Consider the following 18,357-nt stretch of genomic DNA (forward strand, 5'->3'; position numbering starts at 1 on the left):
AGAGTTTTCACTGCAGGGCACACTCCCCAACACAACTTCCCTTCCCCAGCCACAGCCTACAGCTCACCTGAGAAACTGCCCACCACACACCAACCTCTGTGTCCCTAGCAGACCCCTTCTCCACCTAAGATCCCTCAGACTCCAGACAGGTGACCAAGGAACCCTTTCCCTTGTCCCCTCCCTGACCAGGCTGGCTTTGGATACCCAGGTTCAGCTAAGGGCCTTGGTGCCATTCCCCAGCTTCCAGACACAGACACCAGAGGCAACATTGTGTAGCAGTGAGCAACAGATACTGAGGTCAAACTGCCAGCTCTCCTGTATCTTTACCGGGGGAGCCTTGGGCAAGTGACCACTTCTCCCTGGTCCAGATTCCTATTTCTAAAATGGGTCCAAATGTATCCACCTCGGAACAGTTGTCTGACTTTAGAGAGATAAGGCATGTTTAGCACAATGCCTGTGTATAGAATGAACATTCCCTAGTTGCTCAGCACTAGAGCCTCAGAAGGCTGCCTGCCTTTTTTTAAATCTCAATTTTGCCACCTTTTGGTTATGTGACATGGGACAAGTTCCCCACTTTTCTGGGCCTCAATTTCCTCATCCATAAAATAGGATAATAGTACTGATGCCCTAGGGTGGTTATAAGAATTAAACGATTTAAGGGCTTGGCACACAGTAAGCACTGACTAAATGTTAGCTTTTTTTTTTTTTTTTATTCCCCACCTCTAAGTCTCTCAGAGGCTGGAAATTGTGCAAATCTCCCTGGTCCCAGGTAGCCATCCTGCCTTCAGTGTCACTTAAGAGTCCTTACACTGTAATCTAGGTCACCCCCCCAAGACACACGGACACACACAGAGGTCAGCAGAGCCGCCTCAGACACAGAAAAAAGTTTAATTCTCCTGCGGCGGAGGATCCCCGGCTCCTGTAGGGAGGGGGATTTGGTTTTGGATTTTGTTCATGTGGGGATTTATCTGAGGGAAAGAGGAAGGAATAGGGGAGAGTCTGGTCCTTCCAGTGGGACCCGCCCCGGAGAATGTGTACTGGGAAGAGATAATCTGGAGACAAGAAAACTGGACGAAATACAGGAGGGCAGAAGAAGAGACAACATGGGACAGAGAAGAGAGACAAACAGAGAAGGACAGAAGACAGAAGACAGAGGGCGGGACTGAGACAAACGACGGGAACAGAGAAAGGGGGGACCCCAAGCCAGACCCGACGGGACCAGGGAGTAGAATGGGTTGGGGGTGGGGGCTTTGGAGGCCGCCGCGGGACAGAGTAAGATCTAGTCCAGCCAGATACAAGAAATGGGCCCCTCGCCCCTGCCCCGGGTCCCGGGCGGGGGAAGGGGGCTCGTGTCTCAGTGCTGCAGTGTGGGGGGCCCTGCCCCTCCCCGCGCTTCGCTGTGTAAGGCACCGGCTCCAGCGAGGTCCGCGAGCGCGCGGGGGGAGGGGCAGGAGAGGGGCTTAGAGTCCGTGGGGGAGGGGAGCCCGGCTGCCCGCCCTCAGACCCCCCTGGGCGCGGGGGCGTGGCCTCGAGCCGCAGCCCCCAGGAGCCCACCCACTCCAGGGAGGAGAAGCGCGTCTCCCCTCCGGTCCGCTGTCTTGGCTCGGCGCTTTCTCCCCCGAGTCCTGCCCCGGCGTCCGGGTGGCTGGGCGCTTGTCCGCGGCACACAGGCCTCCCGGCGCCCGCCTGCCGCTCACACGGTACTCTCCAGCATCCACTCGGTGCTGGTAAAGGCCAGCCGTGCCCTGGCAGAGCCCAGCCCCAGGTCTCCGTCCTCCCCGGCCGCGCCCCCTCCAGCCCCGTCCAGGTGCGGCGTGGACCGGTGGCGCTTTGTCCGCCGGGCGCGGCGCGGGTAACTGTGGCTCTGGAAGAGCGCCCCGTAGTCCCCATCGAACGAATAGCGCTGCTGTGGCCTCGGCCGAGCCGGGGCTCCCCCAGGAACCAGAGCTAAAGTTGGGGGGGCCGCAGCCGGCGGTCCCAGGGCCCCGGAACGGCTCCTCCGAGGGCCTGAGGCGGACAGGGACTCCTCCCCGGAGGTTTCCTCGGATGGCAGCAGGCACAGCGAGGTGGCTGAACCGCCCAAGGAGCGTCCAAGGAGCGCCTCCGGCTCCTCGGAAGCCATCTCGGCTGCCGTGGCTTTCGCCTCGACAGCCACGGACCCAGTAGCTGGAGACGCCACCTCACGCAGCGCCTCGTAGCGGTCTTGCGGGGGCGGGGCCTGCGGCGCGCCTGCACCGTTGGTCTGCGAGCACACATGGCTGACCCGCGGAGGCGACCTGCTGGTGCCCTTGACTCGGCGGCTATCCCCATCGCCGTAGACCTTGTAGCGGATCATGAGCAGAACGATGAAAACGAGGACAGAGGCGACGATGACGCCCCCAATGGCGATGATCATGGTGCCGCCCAAGAAATGGGCCCTCAGTGGGCGGCAGGGCGCTGGATCCCCAGCGGTGGTAAACTGCACGCAGCCCACCACTCGAGTGGCCGGCAGCGCCGTGGCCCCATCGTCGTAAACGGCCAGCACGCACAGGTCATAGGCGCGACCAGCTGCTAGATCATTCACCAGGAAGGTCTGGCTGGTGGATGGGATCATCCTGTGGGAGGGGGGCAGGATCAGTGAGGGGTTAGCTCCACTCTGAACCACGCCGCTTCACTTGCATGTCCCACCTGTGGGCACCAAACCATGCACCCCTTCCAGTGTCTCACCCTCTACTGGCACAGCAGCAGCCATTCAAGCAACAAATTCCTACCCTCGCAGGACCATTGCTAAGGCCATGCCCCCTTACCTGCCTGCCCCACTCCCACTCAAGTGGACACTGAGGCCAACTCACACCCCCTGTCTTACCCTACTGGACCAATGGATGCTCTTCTAGTTCCTCTCTTCTACATATTCCTGCCCTTTCTGGGAAACCGTGATACAGACCACTCCCCCTCATCTGCATAGTCCACCTTTAGGTCTACACATCTTCCAGCTCCATCTATCTTCTGAGACAATTTCCAAGCCTCACAGCTACGTATTCCCGGCCGCTAAGTGTCCAAGGCTAAAGGCCACTTCCCTTCTGATTAACAGGTGCCTTCCAAGCCACACCCCACAATAGCCCACTGGAGATGGTTCCCCTACTGTGTCTAAGACCATGTCCCATCTTTGCATGTCTTGCTCCCTATCCAGGTATCAGAGGCAACCACTCTATGTGCACACCCTGCCCTATACTGCCTGAAGTCACTAAGTCATGTCCCCAGGTAAGATTCAGCCATAATTGGGGCAACTGTAGCCGAGAAAGCATGCTTCTGTCTTGCTGTGTGTCCCTGCCCTCTAATGAGCAGTAGTGTAAAGAAGTGGTTAATTAAACTGCTAAAATCTGAGAGCCACAATACCAGGGTTTGAGTTTCTCCTCTGTCACTTGCTAGCTCTGTGACCTCAAGCAAGTTTCTTAACCTCTCTGTGTCTCATCTCCCCCAAGTGGGGGTATTAAGAATTCCTATACCATAGAGATGGTGTGAAGTATGAATGCCTTAACATCCCCAAAGCCTGGTACTTAATAATTTCATTAGTAGCTTGCATCCCACCTGATGCTGGCCAGCAACCCTTGCCGTGGCTCACAGTCTACCGCCAGTTGCGCTCCTCCCCATCTATAAGACCGCTCCCATGAGGCCTTGCCCCTCTTCTGTTAGGCACATCCCTTCCATGTCCAGCCTCGGCTAAGCTGGGACTGCCACAGCCACATGGATTTGCATGCACTCAACCTCACAAGCTCTCCTCTCCTACAAAGCTCTCCTCTCCTACAAAGCTCTCCTTTCCTACAAAGCTCTTTAGTGGGTCACCAGAGACAGGAACCACCTCCTCATCTGTGTGGGGAACAGGCAGCAGAAGCGCCACCTCCTCTGAAAGGCCACAACCCCATCTCCGCAGGCCTCTTACCTCTCAGAAGCATCACCTTCCCTCCAGCCAGGCCACCTTTTGATCCTGAAGCCCACCTCAGTTCCCCCATCTCCAGAAGGCTCCCCCACCACCCAGAGCTACCCTCCCATCAAAAGACTGAGAGGGCCCCACACTGTCATAAAGGCCCACCCACCTCTCCAAGGCTCCCCCTGCCTGCCATTTCACAGGTCACTGCCCCTGCCCCATCCAACCTTGAGCCTCTGGTTGTAAGTCTTCCTCTTCCTCTCATCTCCCCTCTCAAAGAGCCTTGCATTCCTCTTGCTCCTTCCTCCCAAATAACCAGTAGCTAGGGACTCCCCCCTTTCAAGGACAGAGGCTGGCTCCTTAAGAAAGCTTGAGCCCCTGTGTCTCTAATTGGCTGCAAGACCCAAGCAAGCAGCAGAGCAGGCTTCTGGTTGGATGTCACCTCCGCCCATGGCAGCGGTGAGGAAGTTAACCCCCACAGTGCCATAGCACAGAAATCTGCAGTGAGGGACAGAGGACTGGAACTGTGGCCCTACAGGGAAGGAAAGGGTCTGTTGCCCAGCTGGGGACAGAAGGCCATCAACATCTGCATACGTGCATGGTCCAGGGGGCCCGTGAACCTCCCTCAACCCCACCATGTAGTGACCATGGGCTAGAGAGAGAAGGAAAAAGAGAAACAGAGAAGTGGAGAATCATAGAAACCAAGAGCTATTTACAGGAATGTATTATCCATCTCCCCGAACCCCTGTCTGGCAAACAAGAGGTGCTTGATAAATGAGTGTTCAACATAAAAAGGGCAGATTAGGGATTAGAAGGGTAAGGGCTGGAATCTGGCTCTGCCTCTTTCTGTGTGACCTTGAGATAGTGACTTCCCCCAGTGAACCTCAGTTTCCCTGTCTTTAAAATGAAAGTGGGAGGATCATCGCTGCTTCACAGCAGAGTTGGGAAGATTGAATGCAGTAGCATCCTTGATAGTACCTTATAAAAGGTTTTGTTCATTTGTTTGCCCTAATATCTGTAGGACCGGGCAGTGTCTGATCCATCTCGGTAGGCCCAGGGCCCAGCATGACAGCTGGCATGCAGTGGACACTTCTTCAGTGTTTGGTGACCAGATTGGAAAAGAGAAGAAAATGAAGATGACAGAGACAAGAGAAAAGAGGCACTCACTCATTCAACCCACAGGAGGAAAGTGCCTACAGTGTGGCAGGACCATGGCAAAGAGAACACTGGGCAAGGTGAAGATGAAGGCCAAGAGGCAGGCTTCTTGGTGGAGGTCTGAGCATCCCCAAGAGCTGGGGTTCCCCACTGTGGGGAAATGGCTCCACCCCCTCAGACACTCCCAGATGAAGTCAAACAGGATTAAGCATTCAGCAGGCACTATACCATGTGCACAAGGGAAGCAGAGCCAGGAAGGAGAGACTTCCACAGAGCCCACAAACACCTATCAATGGCCCACTGTGCCAAAAACTCAAAAACTACCAAGACAGAGCAACACTGCAAGGCCAAGGCAGTACTTCATCGTGTTCTACCTGCCTCCCCAGTCTGGGCTCTGAGCTCCCTGAGGGCAGGGTCTGGTCTCTGCCTCTCTCTGTGCCTCCAGCGCCCAGCTCAGGGCTTAGCACAGAGCAGGGGCTTAGTGCCTCATGAGAGCAGTTGGGAGAGAAGGTACAGATAGAAAGACAGAGACAGAGCTGAAAGCAAGAGAATAACAGAGGTGATGGGAGAAAGTAACTCTTTAATGTCTGTCTACATCATCCAACGGCTTCTAACCCAATGGATGGTGGAAATAACTTAGATTTATGTACTTTTCTCATACTTTTCTATTTCTATAATGTACCCAACGTGATGGTACAGTAAGTAGCATTGGTATATAATTTCAAAATATAAATGTAACTATAAATATATATGTGTGTGAGTATATTTCATGCTCCAGAATGTTCAGCTGACAAGGCACACAAGCAAACCCCTTTGGCGAGCAGGGATGCAGACAGTGAGCCCCATGAGAGCAGGGATCGTGCTGTGCGCATTCACTGCTGTAAGTCCAGTGCCCAGCCCTGGTCTGGCTTGTGTGGGCTCTCAGCGAAGATTTGCAAACTGCATGAAAAACAAAGACAGACAGAAGTAGGAGATAGGGCAAATGAGAGCTGGAGACAACTCTGTGTGCCCACCTAGAACCTCAGCTGAGCAAGACCTAGGAAGTGGGCAGATGGGAGGGAGGGCCCTGGGGTTGAGGGGAGGTCCTGAGGCTGCAACACCCACCTGTAGACAAGGGAGTCATCTGCAGAGCTGTTGTATTGGACCTGGTACATGCGGATGCCTGGCACAGGCCTCTGGGCTGGCCAGCGGATGAGCACAGAGTTGGAGGTGAGCTCCGCCGCCACTAGCCGGCGCTCAGCCGCCGATTCGTTGGCACCAGGTCGGCCGGGTGTGGCGATGTCTGAGGAACCAGGCTCAGTGAGAGGTGGCGGGGCGGCAGGTGGGGGTGCCATCAGAGGCAGCGGCACCACGCACACCTCTACCGGTGCCGTGGCTTCCCCGGCGGCATTGGAGGCGATGCAAGTGAAGGTGCCACTGTCCCGCAAAGTGGTGATGGTTACATCCAGCGTCCCATCCCCCCGGACCCGGGTCCGGCTCGAGTTCCCCAGCAACCGCCCATCAGGTGCCACCCAGTGCACCACTGGCTCGGGGTCACCCACAGCGCGGCACCGCAGGCTGACCGCCTGGCCCTCCACCACCAGGGCCCGGCCACCTGCCTGCCGTGTGATTAACGGAGGTTCACACAGGAATTCCTCCTCGGGGATGGACCAGAAGTAGCGGTCGGTGAGGTGCTCAGGAGTGGCGCATGTCTCCAGGTCGTCCTCTCTTGTCAACCGCCGCAGCCAGAGCAGCTCGCAGTTGCAATGCAAGGGGTTGCCACCGAAGCTGACCGTGAGGGGCGTGGGCGGCTTTGGCCCAGGACCTTGGGACCTCAGGAAGAGCCCGTCGGGGGGCAGTTTATGCAGACGGTTGGAGGTCATGTCCAGGCGAACCAGTTTGTGAAGCTGCACAAAGGTGCCTTCGGCTATGTGGTCGATGAGGTTGTGGTCCAGCGTGAGCGTGTTCAGGTTCACCATCTGGCCTACCGCCTCCCACGGTAGGGCCTCCAGATTGTTGTAGGACAGATCCAGATCCTCCACGGTGGACAGGAAGGCGTCGAAGGCGGCCGACTCCACCCGGCGGATCTGGTTGTTGCCGAGGATCAGGTGGCGGAGGTTGCCCAAGCCGCGGAGCTGGTCGCCTCGGACCTCCGCCAGGCGGTTGCTGTCTAGGTGCAGGGCGCGGAGGGCGCGGAGGTCGGCAAAGGCGCCGGCCGCCACTTGGCCGATGGTGTTTCGGGAGAGGGTGAGGTGCACCAGGCTGGTCATGTTGGCGAAGTCTCGGCGGCGGACGGCGGCGATGAAGTTGTCGGTGAGCCGCAGCTCCACCACGCGCCGGTCGATAGCAGGAGGTACAAAGAGCAGGCCGGTCTTGGCGCACAGCATGGTCAGCGTGGGCGCCACGTTCTGGCAGATGCAGCGGCCCGGGCAGGGCTGGCCTCGAGATGCCCCCGCCCAGAGGAGCAGCAGAAAGGGCAGAGCAGCAGGTGGCAGCGAGAAAAGCGCCGAGGAGAAGGGGCCTGGAGCCATGGTGCAGGCGGAAGGCAGGAGGAGTGGGAGGTGAGATCTGCAAGGGAAGATTAGTTATCCAGGCAGAAGGCTTGCCCACCAGCCTGGCCACCCTGGGATGTCCTGCTAGGAGTCTGACCCAGATCCCACCCTTCCTGACAACCAGGTCCTGTGGAACAGTGACAAGCTTGATCATCAGCTAACATGCACTGGTTAATAGATGACAGCATTTCCATGCTGGTTGGTAAATTACCACTGCCCCACCTCTGAGGGTCCTACCCCCACCCTGCCCCTCTTTCAGGAGCTCCCAGACCTCTCATAGTCTCCCAACCAGAGGGATGACATCTGGCCCAGCCTAGGCCTTTTAGGACCCACTAAATATTTTGAAAAGTCACTGCTGACAAGGGTTTAAAGTCATGGATTTCAAAGCCATACCCCCTGGATTCAAATTCCAGCTCTGACACTTACTAGCTGTGTGACCTCGGGCAAGTGTCTGAACCTCTCTGAATCTCGGTTTCTTCATCTGTAAAATGGAGATAAAAACAGGCCTTACTTCTGTGGGGATGAAATGGATGAATGGGCATGGTGTACTCAGAACAGTGCCTGGCACATAAAATGTGTTCAATATATGTTAGTATGTAATTATTATCATCATCATTGAGTGTCTGATATATGACAGGCATAGAAATGTGCACTATTATTAAGAACAAGGGCTTTGAAATCCAACAGACTCAGGTTCAAGTCCTGCCTCCCCCAACTTGCTAGCTCTGTGACCTCAAACCAATGATTTCCCCTAACTAGGCCATAATTTCCCGATTTTTAAAATGGTATGATAATTGTACCATCTTCATTGGGTTGTTGCAAGGGTTCAGTGAACTCATTCATGGGGGTCACTGAGCATAGGGCCTAGCACACAGTAAGCATTCAATAAATGTTAAGGGTAACACCCCTCCACCATTGGCAGTGGCAGAGGGGGTCTGAGGGTGGGAGGGGCTGAGGAAAACACATCGGTCTCCCTGCTCAGTCTTGGGAAGTCCTTCTCTGAGCCTGGTTTCATCCTGGGCTCTGCTGAGCTCCCAAGCAGGGGGCAGAATTTTGTGTTCACATTAATGGGCACACACAAGGCCCCATATATGCCTACACACACACACACACACACACACACTCACGCTATGCCTCTGCTCTAGGCAAAACCTTCCGGCAGGGATTCCCCCTGCAGCAGCTGCAGCCCACGACGTGTCAGCTCACATCACAACACGGGGTGGGTGGGGGGTGAAGAGGAAAGGATGGGAAGGGGGCGTCCCTGAAACTGTTTTCACCCCACCCCACGCCCCAGTCCCTGCTGGCCCACCTCCCAGGAATCTGCAGTTTAGCGCTGTGGCCTGATGTGGCCTGATGTGGCCCTGATCCTTCAGCCCATGGGAAGGGGGACTTTGGACACAGAAGGAGGGACCAAGAGAGTCAGAGAGAAGGGGGTGGGTATAGCTCAGTGGCAAAGTGCATGCTTAGCATGTACGAGGTTCTGGGTTCAATCCCCAGCACCCCCAAAGAAAAACTTTTTTTAAAGAGAGAGTTGGAGAGAGGTGAAGAGACAGGGAGGGAGAGATAGACTGGCAGAAACACATACAGATTCAGAGAGAGACAGACAAAAAGAAAGAATCTGAAAGAAAGAGGAAGAGATAGGGAGCAAAAAAGAGAGACAGAAAAACTGAGTGGAGGAGACACACAGAAAAGAGAGATGGAGACAGTTGGAGAGGGGGAGAGATAGGAAGAGAGAATATGTGTGCTAGAGACAGACAAAGACAGAGGAAGAAAGAGAGAGAGAGATTGAAGGAGACAGTGATGGGTCTTGAAGAGAGAAAAAGAGGCAGGGTCAGGGCATCCCACCATCTCTGAGGCCCCTCGCTCACTTGTCTTGCACTCCCTCTGGGGCACTGGTCTACCTGGGACAGAAAACCCTGGCCTGGGAAGTGATGCTCCTGAGTTAGGAGGCCCAGCTCTGCACCTGCTTGGCTGAAGGGTCTCCAGACTGTGATCTATGAAACAGGAAGTCCAGAGCCCCGCCTCCCACAGCTGGGGTGAGACTCAAGTTGAAATAGTAACAATAACAATGAAAATATATTGTGGGACAGAATCTGGACCCCACTGCTCAGGTTCAAACCCCACTTCCCTGCTGCATGACTTCAGTCAGGTAACTTCCTCTCTTTGTGCCTCAGTGTGTTCATCTGTGAAATGGGGGATGATAACACCTACCTCATGGGGGTATTGTGAGCATTAAATGAGATAATACAGGGACATGTTTAGAGTAATGCTGACAGAGTAAACACTGCATAAATGTTAGCTGCTATTAGCATTAAATTATCATTTTCTCTGGCTCTCTCTCAGCCATTAGCAGGTCCAACTATCAGGAAATTTTCCCACACACATGCACATACACACCCAAAATGGTAAACCACATCCATGCCACTCTCCAGATACAGAGTCATTTCATGTCAGGAAACTATCTTACATCTTTACTGATAGAAGGAAACTTCCCTTTCCCGACCACCTTACCAGCCCGAAAGGGGGTGCCTTGAGGGCTGAGACCCCAACCTACCACCCATGCCCAGGCTTCATGAGTCCTTCCTCAGACATGATGCTCCTGACCTTGTCACCAACCCCCCAGCCTGGGGGGCACCTGGCCCCTCAGGACACTGCCATACCCTCCACTGAAATCCATGTAAGACAGGGCTCCAGGCCTCCAGCGGGCTCAGAACAAGCCCAGTCACTCCACATCCCTCTCCCCAGCCTGAGGGGCCCCACTCACCTCTCTTCAGGGAGTCAGGGCCTGGGCCAGAACCTGCAAAGGAACAAAACCACACTGTTAGCATCCTTCTGGCTCCTCTCTAGAGACCTGCCGTAGAGACCATCTCAGCCAAGGAAGTCCCTGGTGTGATCACTCTCTCAACCCTGCTGCTTCAGGTTCTGCGTAGTCTCAGGTGGACCCAGGAAGTCACCTCTGGAAACAGAGGTGTCTGGGCCTCAAGATGGTTCACCCTCCAAAACCCAAGCGTCCAAGACTTTAGTCCTTTGTCCTCTGGGGGTTTAAGAAGCCAAGAACCTCACCCTCCTCCTCCCTCAGACTCAGGATTCCACGTCTCAGTTCCTTCCTCTCTTAAGAACCAGGAATCCAGCCCCCCAGCCTCTCCTTCAAACCCAGGATTCTTGGCTCCCAGCCTCCTCCTTCCAGAATCCACATCCCAGACCGCCAACTTCAAAGACCTGAACAGTACCAAGAGCTGGAGGAGGACCAGAGGTTCCCATCTTCACCATCACACCACTGTCACACCAACATGTGTGGACATGCCAAAACCCACATGGGCCCACAGCCTACGACTCCATATCTGGATTTCCATGGACACAGCGGCATGATCTGTATGCCCCTGACCCTCCATGGGCTCTTGACCCAGGATGTGGACACACTTGTGTCTATGAACCCCAGTATACCACAGGTCACACCACATAGGCCCCCATCTCACTGGGCCTAGAAGTGGGGTCAGCCTTGCACCAGGGACACAGGCACATGTGTGCAAATCACCCTGCCCACATATATTTGAACTTACACAACACCACTCCCCAAAGACCAACACTGATGCAGAAATGAACTCACAACACAGACACATACTCTCAAGGTTGACACACCTGCACACAACCACACATACAACACTGCCTTTTCCCTTGCACACTCACACACATACACACAACAGCGAAACCTATGTGCCCCCTTGCAGACAACCAGGTGCATGCACCTATAACAGATCTACTCTTGCACATTCACCAATACACACAGGCACACACACATAACAGATACTCACTCGCACAAAGATATACAGGTGCATGCTCTTAAATGCCAAACACACTCACACAACTTCACATATCCCCATGATGCATGGTCACAAAGCTGATACATTCCTACACCAACAGATGTACAAATGCACACACTAGCGGATACACACCTCACACACATACACAGAACCACAATGTGCACAGACATTTACAAGGCTGATACACACTCAGACACACAGGTACAAAAAGACCTACCTTTGCACAGACACTCAGAGATGTTCACTCATAGCAGACACATGCTCACACAACAGCCCTGTAAGGGATTTACACACTTAAAAATACACACAAAATATTGAACCACAGTGGCACAGTCAACAGATAGGGACAGAATCACACTCACACACAGTCATGGATACACATCCCTCCCAGCCCTGAGGCACCCCCGCCCCACCTACTTCCCAGGCCAAAGAAATCCTAACATCCCTTCCTTCCTCCCAACTCAGCCCCTTCCCCAGCCAGGTCAGAGTTCAGCAGGTCGAATCTCAGAAGCTTGGGGGCTTGAGTCCTAGAGCACCGGTCCTCTCACCAGCAGCCCAAAGGTCCCCCCGCCTGGCCATCTGGATGCAGGCAACTCTGGCCCCATCTGCAGAGATCTGGCCAGTGGGGGATTAGGGTGGGGTGGGTGGGGAAGGGCCCGGTCTGCGTCCCTTCCCTCGGGCCCATCTGTCCATCCCTCGGCCTCTCATCCCTCCATCTGTCCACCTACCGGCTGCCCATCCCCCCCCCCCCAGCCACCAGGAAGGGGAAGACATGGCCGTCTCCCCCAAGGACCGCCAAGGACCCCCCCCCCAGGTGACATGGACCGAGGGAGCAGCAAACTCCCTTCTCCCAAACCCACACAGAGGTCTGGCCACGCAAGGCACTGAGCCCCAGCCCCCGGCTGGTAACCTGACATGGACGCACAGACACACACCCTCTGAGACACACAACCCGCGCGCGCGCGCGCACACACACACATACATACACACACACACAAATGGACACTCGAGCGGGCACGCCCGGCTACAGAGACCCTCGGATGGACATCCAACCCGGACACAAACACCCAACGCAGCCGGCCGCGCGTACACACTCGCTGGGGGGGGGGGGACCCACACCTGGGCACACAACCCACGCACACACACCTGCACGCAACCCCTCCGATGGGCGGGCGACAGCCCCCTAGACACACAGCCGGAGGGGCAGCCGCTCGGGGGTGGACACGCACGGCAGGACACAGCACCTCGGCTCGACACCCGGCACACACCCGGATGGCCACACAAGCAGAGCGCCGCACACGCCGGCGCCGGGCACACACAGGGCCGCGCGAGCGCACGCCGGGCCCGCCGCAGCGCCGCGGACACACACACACGCTCGCACGCTCACACCCGCGCTCACACCGGCGCCCCCGCCCGCCGCCTCCCCGGCCGCTGCGGGCCGCGCTCACCCAGCCCGAGGGGGCCCCGGGCCCGGCCCCGCCGCCGCCGCCGCCGCCGCCTCGCTCCGCGCCATGGTGGGGGGAGGGCCGGGGGAGGGGGCGCGGTGCCGCGGGGCCGCCTCCCTCCCGCCTCCCGCCCTCCCTCCCGAGTCGCCGCCGAGCTCCGCCCTCCGCGCCGCCTGCCACCCGAGCCCCGCCGCCACCACCGCCGCAAGGGGGGAGGGGGCGCCCACCGGAGTGGCCGGGCGGGACGGCCACGCGCCCCCGACCCCTGCCCTGGGGCCCACCGCAGACCCCTCTCCACTGCAGAGCCGCAGGCCCGCCCCCAACCCCTCCCCAGTCCCACCTCCAGCCCAGCATGCTTCCCGGGAGACCACCAGACCACGCCCCGACTGGCATGGGGACCCTTGAACCCCCAGTGGATCATGTACCGACCCCCAGGGGGACTCCAGACCATGCCTTACCTCCTTGGAGGACCCAGACCATGTTTCACAGCCACCCAGGACCACAAACCATGTCCTACTCTCCTTGGTGACCTCAGACTCTGCCCCACACTCATCAGGGATCCTAGACAGTACCCCCAAATCTAGGGGGACCCCAGACCATAACCCAGCATCCAAGGGGATGCAGAGCATTCCCATCAGAGACCCTAAATCATACCCAACATTCAGGTGGACCCAGACTACACACCATCCCGCAGGGACCTCAGATCATACCCCAACATCCAGAGAAGACCTGGACCATATGTCAACATCCAAGGAGATCCCAGATCATGCCTTACTCCCTTTGGGGACCCAAATATATAATGTTCTACAGCCACTCAGGACCACAAACCATATCCCACTCCTTCCTGTGGACCCTCTATGTCCTTCTACCCTCTAGGACCACAAACCATTCCCTGAGCCCCAATAGGGACTCCAAATCATGTCCAACTTCTCTGTGGCCCAAATATGTCCCTTATCATCATGGAAGACCCTAAACTTTCCTGATTACCCCCATTAGAACCCAGACTATCCTCCACTCCAAGGCACCCCTTGGTTTCCTGAACACCCACTTTGCCTTAGGTTTTTAATCATCCTCCCCACCAGTGTTGCCCATGAGGACCCTGTCTTCTCCCTGTTCCTGTTCTCTTTCTTGGACCCTGCAGTATCTTATCCCTCCTTGTTACTTCTGTGGAGCCCAGGATTCCTTGTTCCTTCCTTATTCAGACCCCTTTGCCCAACTCCTACTGAATATTGGTCCCCCAACCCCTCCCCAATCCGACTGAGTATCTCAGGCCTCCCTCCACCTCTTTTTGAAATATCCACTGTCCCCTAAACCCAGCAAGTCCTCCCCTCAGAATTTGTCTTTTTGCAATCCCCCAGGTCCCTGGCAGCCCAAACCCCTCCCATTTTGGATCCCACTGTGTTGAGGTCTTCTCCCATACCCCTTCCCTAAATTCTTCCTAGCCATGTCATCACACGAAGCCTGCCCTGCCCCCCAGATCAAGGGCACCTCTGCAGAACTTCCCTCTGGTGAACCACTCACAACCATTAGATACCCCATGGGACACTCACAGTCCCACCCCCCACCCCCACAGTCTCCATATTTCACCATCACCACCACCATCCAGGCACCATCCTCACCTCTCACCCTGGATCCTGGTGCTCCCTGCTGGGAGGTGGAGGTCCAGAGCTGGGAGGACCAATGTGGGAGAATAATAACAACAGCAGCAGAAGTGGGTCAGTGCCAGCACTACTAGGTACTAGGAATGGGTCTAAGGGCTTCACAGATAGGACTTCATTCACTCTTCACAGCTACCAGATAGGGAGGTCTCTTTACTATCACCATTTTACAGATGAAGACACTTGAGCCACAGAAAGGTTTAGTCACTTGCCTAAGGTCACTCAGATAGTAAATAGCAGAACAGGGTGGAGGTGAAGGGGATAGAGGGTGAGAGCAGGTCTGGGATGGATAGGAGTGGGAAAGAGCAGGATGAAGAGATAATAATAAGAGAGACAGAGGTACACAGAGGCAGAAAAACAAAAAGCCTGAGCCCAGGCAAAGTCAGCCTCGCTCCCAGAGTGCATCCAGCCTTGTGAGCTCTGGCCCCTGCCCACCTCTTGACCTCATCCCCAACCGTGCTGGTCTTCCAGCCTCAATAATGACTTTTTTAACCTTTTTTTCGGGGGGTAGTTAGGTTTATTTATTTATTTTTAGAGGAGGTACTGGGGACTGAACCCACGACCTTGTGCCTGCTAAGCATGCACTATACCATTTGAGATATACCCTCCCCCCAATAAATAATGACTTTTCTATTCCTCCAATGTTCCAGCCCCTGGGCCTTTGCACACTATCCCCCTTCCATGGCTGGTTCCTTCTTTTCATTCTAGTCTTGAATGTAATCTCTTTAGCGAGGCCTTCCTTTCTCATGACCAATTGATACCCGACCCCCAGCAACTGTCCTGATGTTGGCAAATTACTTTGAAATACTTTAAAAATCAAATGGATTCGTGAATGGGTAGATGGATGGCTAAATACCTGCCCTCACCCTCTTTCCCCTTCCCTTCCACTCTGCTCTGCCAAAACGTCAGTGGTAGAATCTAGGTGGTGGGCATAGGGGTGTTCACTGTAAAATTGTTTCAGTTTTGCCGCGTATTTGAAATTTTTCATAATAAACATTGACGGGAAAAAACCGGAGGACGCTTCCAGAGACCAAAGAGACCACTAAAAATAGCCCAAACAGGTCCCACCTTTTCTTTCCATTCCACCACTCATTTTATCTCCCTCATAGCCCTCATCACTCCTGGTAATGCTCTTGTTTGCTTGTTTGCTTACCTATTTATTGTTTCCTTATTTATTTATTTATTGCTTATTGTCTAGTCATTGAGATGTAAGCCACCGGAGGGAAGTGGCACGGGCACCAGTTTTCTCCAGCGTCCCAAAGAATAACTGGCACCCAGTAGGTGCTCAGTAAACATGTGTTCTTGAACATCTTTTAGGAGAGGACTTGGGAGCTTGGTCCACTGAAGACTCACTGCAGGGCGCACACTAAGGAATAAACATGCTCTCCCAGTCTGGGGTCACTAGAAGGGGAGGGGTATACCCCAGCAGCAGGGGAGTGCCCATGAGGTCGGGGAATGTGAGCTGGCCTGAAAACAGGGCATCAGCTGGAAGTAGATAGTGTGATTGTTTCTCTAGGGCCCTCTTCCTGACCCAAACCGGCTAGTAGAGATCCGTGACCAATCTCATTCTTTCACTGTTTAGGCCCCGCCCCTAGGCATAGGCTCCGCCCTGTCTCTAAGGCCCCACCTCATTGCAAAATATCTGCCCTATCTGACCTAAATAAATGACACTGACCCCTTAAGCCTGTGTCCCACCCTCCCTCGCAGCCTGAGCCCCACCCCTTTACCTTAGACACCACCCTAAAGTTTCCCCATCCCTGCCCCAAGTTCCATCCATCATCCCTAGCCCCACCCCTCCACCCTAGGCTCCACCCCCAAAGCATCCAGCCTAGGTTCTGGTCTTTCAAACCTAGTTTGGGTCCCCCATTCTTAGCTCCTCCCTAAAGTCCAGTCTTCACTTCTCTAACGGAAGTATTGCTCACATTCAAGTTTAGCAGGGAGGAGTGCCCCAGGGAAAGCCTAGGGAGTCTGGATCTGAGGAAACCTAGAGGGGAGGTTGGTGGAAAGGGAGGAGGTGGTTCCCAGTTTGTACCGCCCTTCAAAGGTGTGGTCCCAAACCCAAAGCCACGCCCTATGGTGCCCACTCTTCATTGTACAGCGTAATCTGTTCTGATCTCTCTGATTGGTCCCTCCACAAGCCCTCTAGTCAAACCTACTCTGCATTGGACTGCCCCTCAGAGTTACCCTCTCTGATTGGTCCCTGCTTTCCAAACTCCCTGCTCCTGATTGGGCAAATCCTTGCACATACCTCTTTCTGATTCGATTGTTTTCAATCTTGAACCTAGATGCAGACAGAAGTTCAACTGTGGTGTGGGGGGTGGGGTGATGGGGAGGAAAAGGAGAAAAGGACGCAGAGGAGAAGAGATCCCCTAAATCCCCTGCCTGAGAGAGGGAGTGGCCATTGACCACAGGATAGCCTTGGGTTAAAGTTCTTGTGTGGCTTTGGGCAACTATGACTTAATACCTGTAAAGTGCTTATAAAAGTACCTGGCACCTAGGAAGCCCTCAATCAGAGAGCTATTATTATCCATTTGATCGTGTAAGTTCATGACCTTGGACAAATCCTTTTGCCTCTCTGACCTCAGCAGACCAGGAGTTGCTTGACCTCTTCATTGAATGACCCCTCCTATCCCCTCTCAGGGAACAAGGCTGTGATCAGAGGTGGGTGTAGGGACATCCCTAGCAGAGAAACAGGGTGGGGGCATCCGCATGGGTGAAAGACAGGGGAGAGGAGCTCAACGCAACCTCTCCCCTCCCTGGGAAAATTAAGGGCAGTGGGGAATGCCTCTGTGGTCCAGTGTAGAATGATTCTATCCTGAATTTTTCATGCAAGGGCTTGTCCTGATTGGGGACAAGGGGACAAGGGATGGGACAGAGTGGGGTGATGAGGACATAGTGTGTTAAGGCCAGGAGGGCAGGGGAAGGCTTGGAACAAGGCTTGTGGACCCTCCCTGGAATGACAGGGCTGGGGAAGGGGAACCCTGGGCCCAAGGTCACTGTGTCATTGTTACCATGGCAACAGCCACCTCTCAGCAGGGAACCTGGAAAGGGGGATGGGGAGGGAGCTCCCAAGTCCCTGAATCTGGGGACAGAGAGGGAAATAGAGGCATGAAGGAGAAGCAGAGAGACAGAGTGATTCAACTCTGTAAAGACCTGCCCACCTCAGAATTGTCAGAGCCTGGTACACTGTGGGTGCTGAATAAATGTCCTTCAGAAACAGACAGAAAGCCTGACAGAGTCAAACACCCAGAGATGACAGAGAAAGAAAGAAGAATCTCCAGACGGGGCAGATAGGTGTCCCTTTCCTGCCTCCTCAACCTCAGACTGCTCAGGGGTCCACTGAGAGTCCTGGATCCTCTTCACCTTTCCCAAACCTGGGCCCTCAGTCCTACCGAACCACTCAAACCACACACCCCAGCAACTCCCCAGCCCATGAAGCTATTAGATTTGATCCTTCAACAATTTTTCTTCCTTAAAACGGGGGCTCACTGAGAGAATTAGCATAGGTGCAAGGTAATACCTGCCAGCCCCTAGAGGTGGAGTGGGAAGGGAAGAGGAGGCCAGATAAGCACTCTGCCTCCTTCACTCTCAGAGACCCAGGTGTCCTTCTTCCCCATGGGACTGGCCCCTCTACAGAACTAGATATTCCCCAATTCCTCCAGGTGACCCAGGCCTCCCCTATTTCCCTTAGGAAACCCTACAGACCCCTCCCTTTCTTTCAAAGAAACAGGTACTGTAGCCTCCTTTCCTCCCAGGTCTCAGCTGGCATCCACTGGATCTGCTTGCCCTCTACTGGCCCAAGGTTGGTACTGCAGGACTGCCACCTAGTGCCTCGAAGAGGAA

The 18,357-nt window shown here is 55.1% G+C and overlaps 1 protein-coding gene across 2 annotated transcripts; it reads right to left on the reverse strand.

Annotated features, from left to right (window-relative positions):
- Nucleotides 1-869: 869 nt before the first annotated feature.
- LRFN1 (leucine rich repeat and fibronectin type III domain containing 1) lies at nt 870-18,243 on the reverse strand. 2 transcript variants are annotated; one of them, XM_064489318.1, is made up of 5 exons: nt 14,476-18,243; nt 10,355-10,387; nt 8,017-8,071; nt 6,164-7,606; nt 870-2,594 (listed from the first exon to the last, which is right to left on the reverse strand). In XM_064489318.1, exons 4-5 carry the CDS (start codon nt 7,567-7,569, stop codon nt 1,694-1,696), a joined length of 2,307 nt encoding a protein of 768 aa, XP_064345388.1. In that variant the 5' UTR covers nt 7,570-7,606; nt 8,017-8,071; nt 10,355-10,387; nt 14,476-18,243; the 3' UTR covers nt 870-1,693. The 2 variants fall into 2 exon arrangements, with proteins under 2 accessions (XP_064345388.1, XP_064345387.1); XM_064489317.1 differs by lacking the exon at nt 14,476-18,243 and adding an exon at nt 12,860-12,923.
- Nucleotides 18,244-18,357: the final 114 nt, after the last annotated feature.

The sequence above is a fragment of the Camelus dromedarius genome, chromosome 9 (genome assembly GCF_036321535.1).
Source record: "Camelus dromedarius isolate mCamDro1 chromosome 9, mCamDro1.pat, whole genome shotgun sequence".
NCBI lineage: Eukaryota > Metazoa > Chordata > Mammalia > Artiodactyla > Camelidae > Camelus > Camelus dromedarius.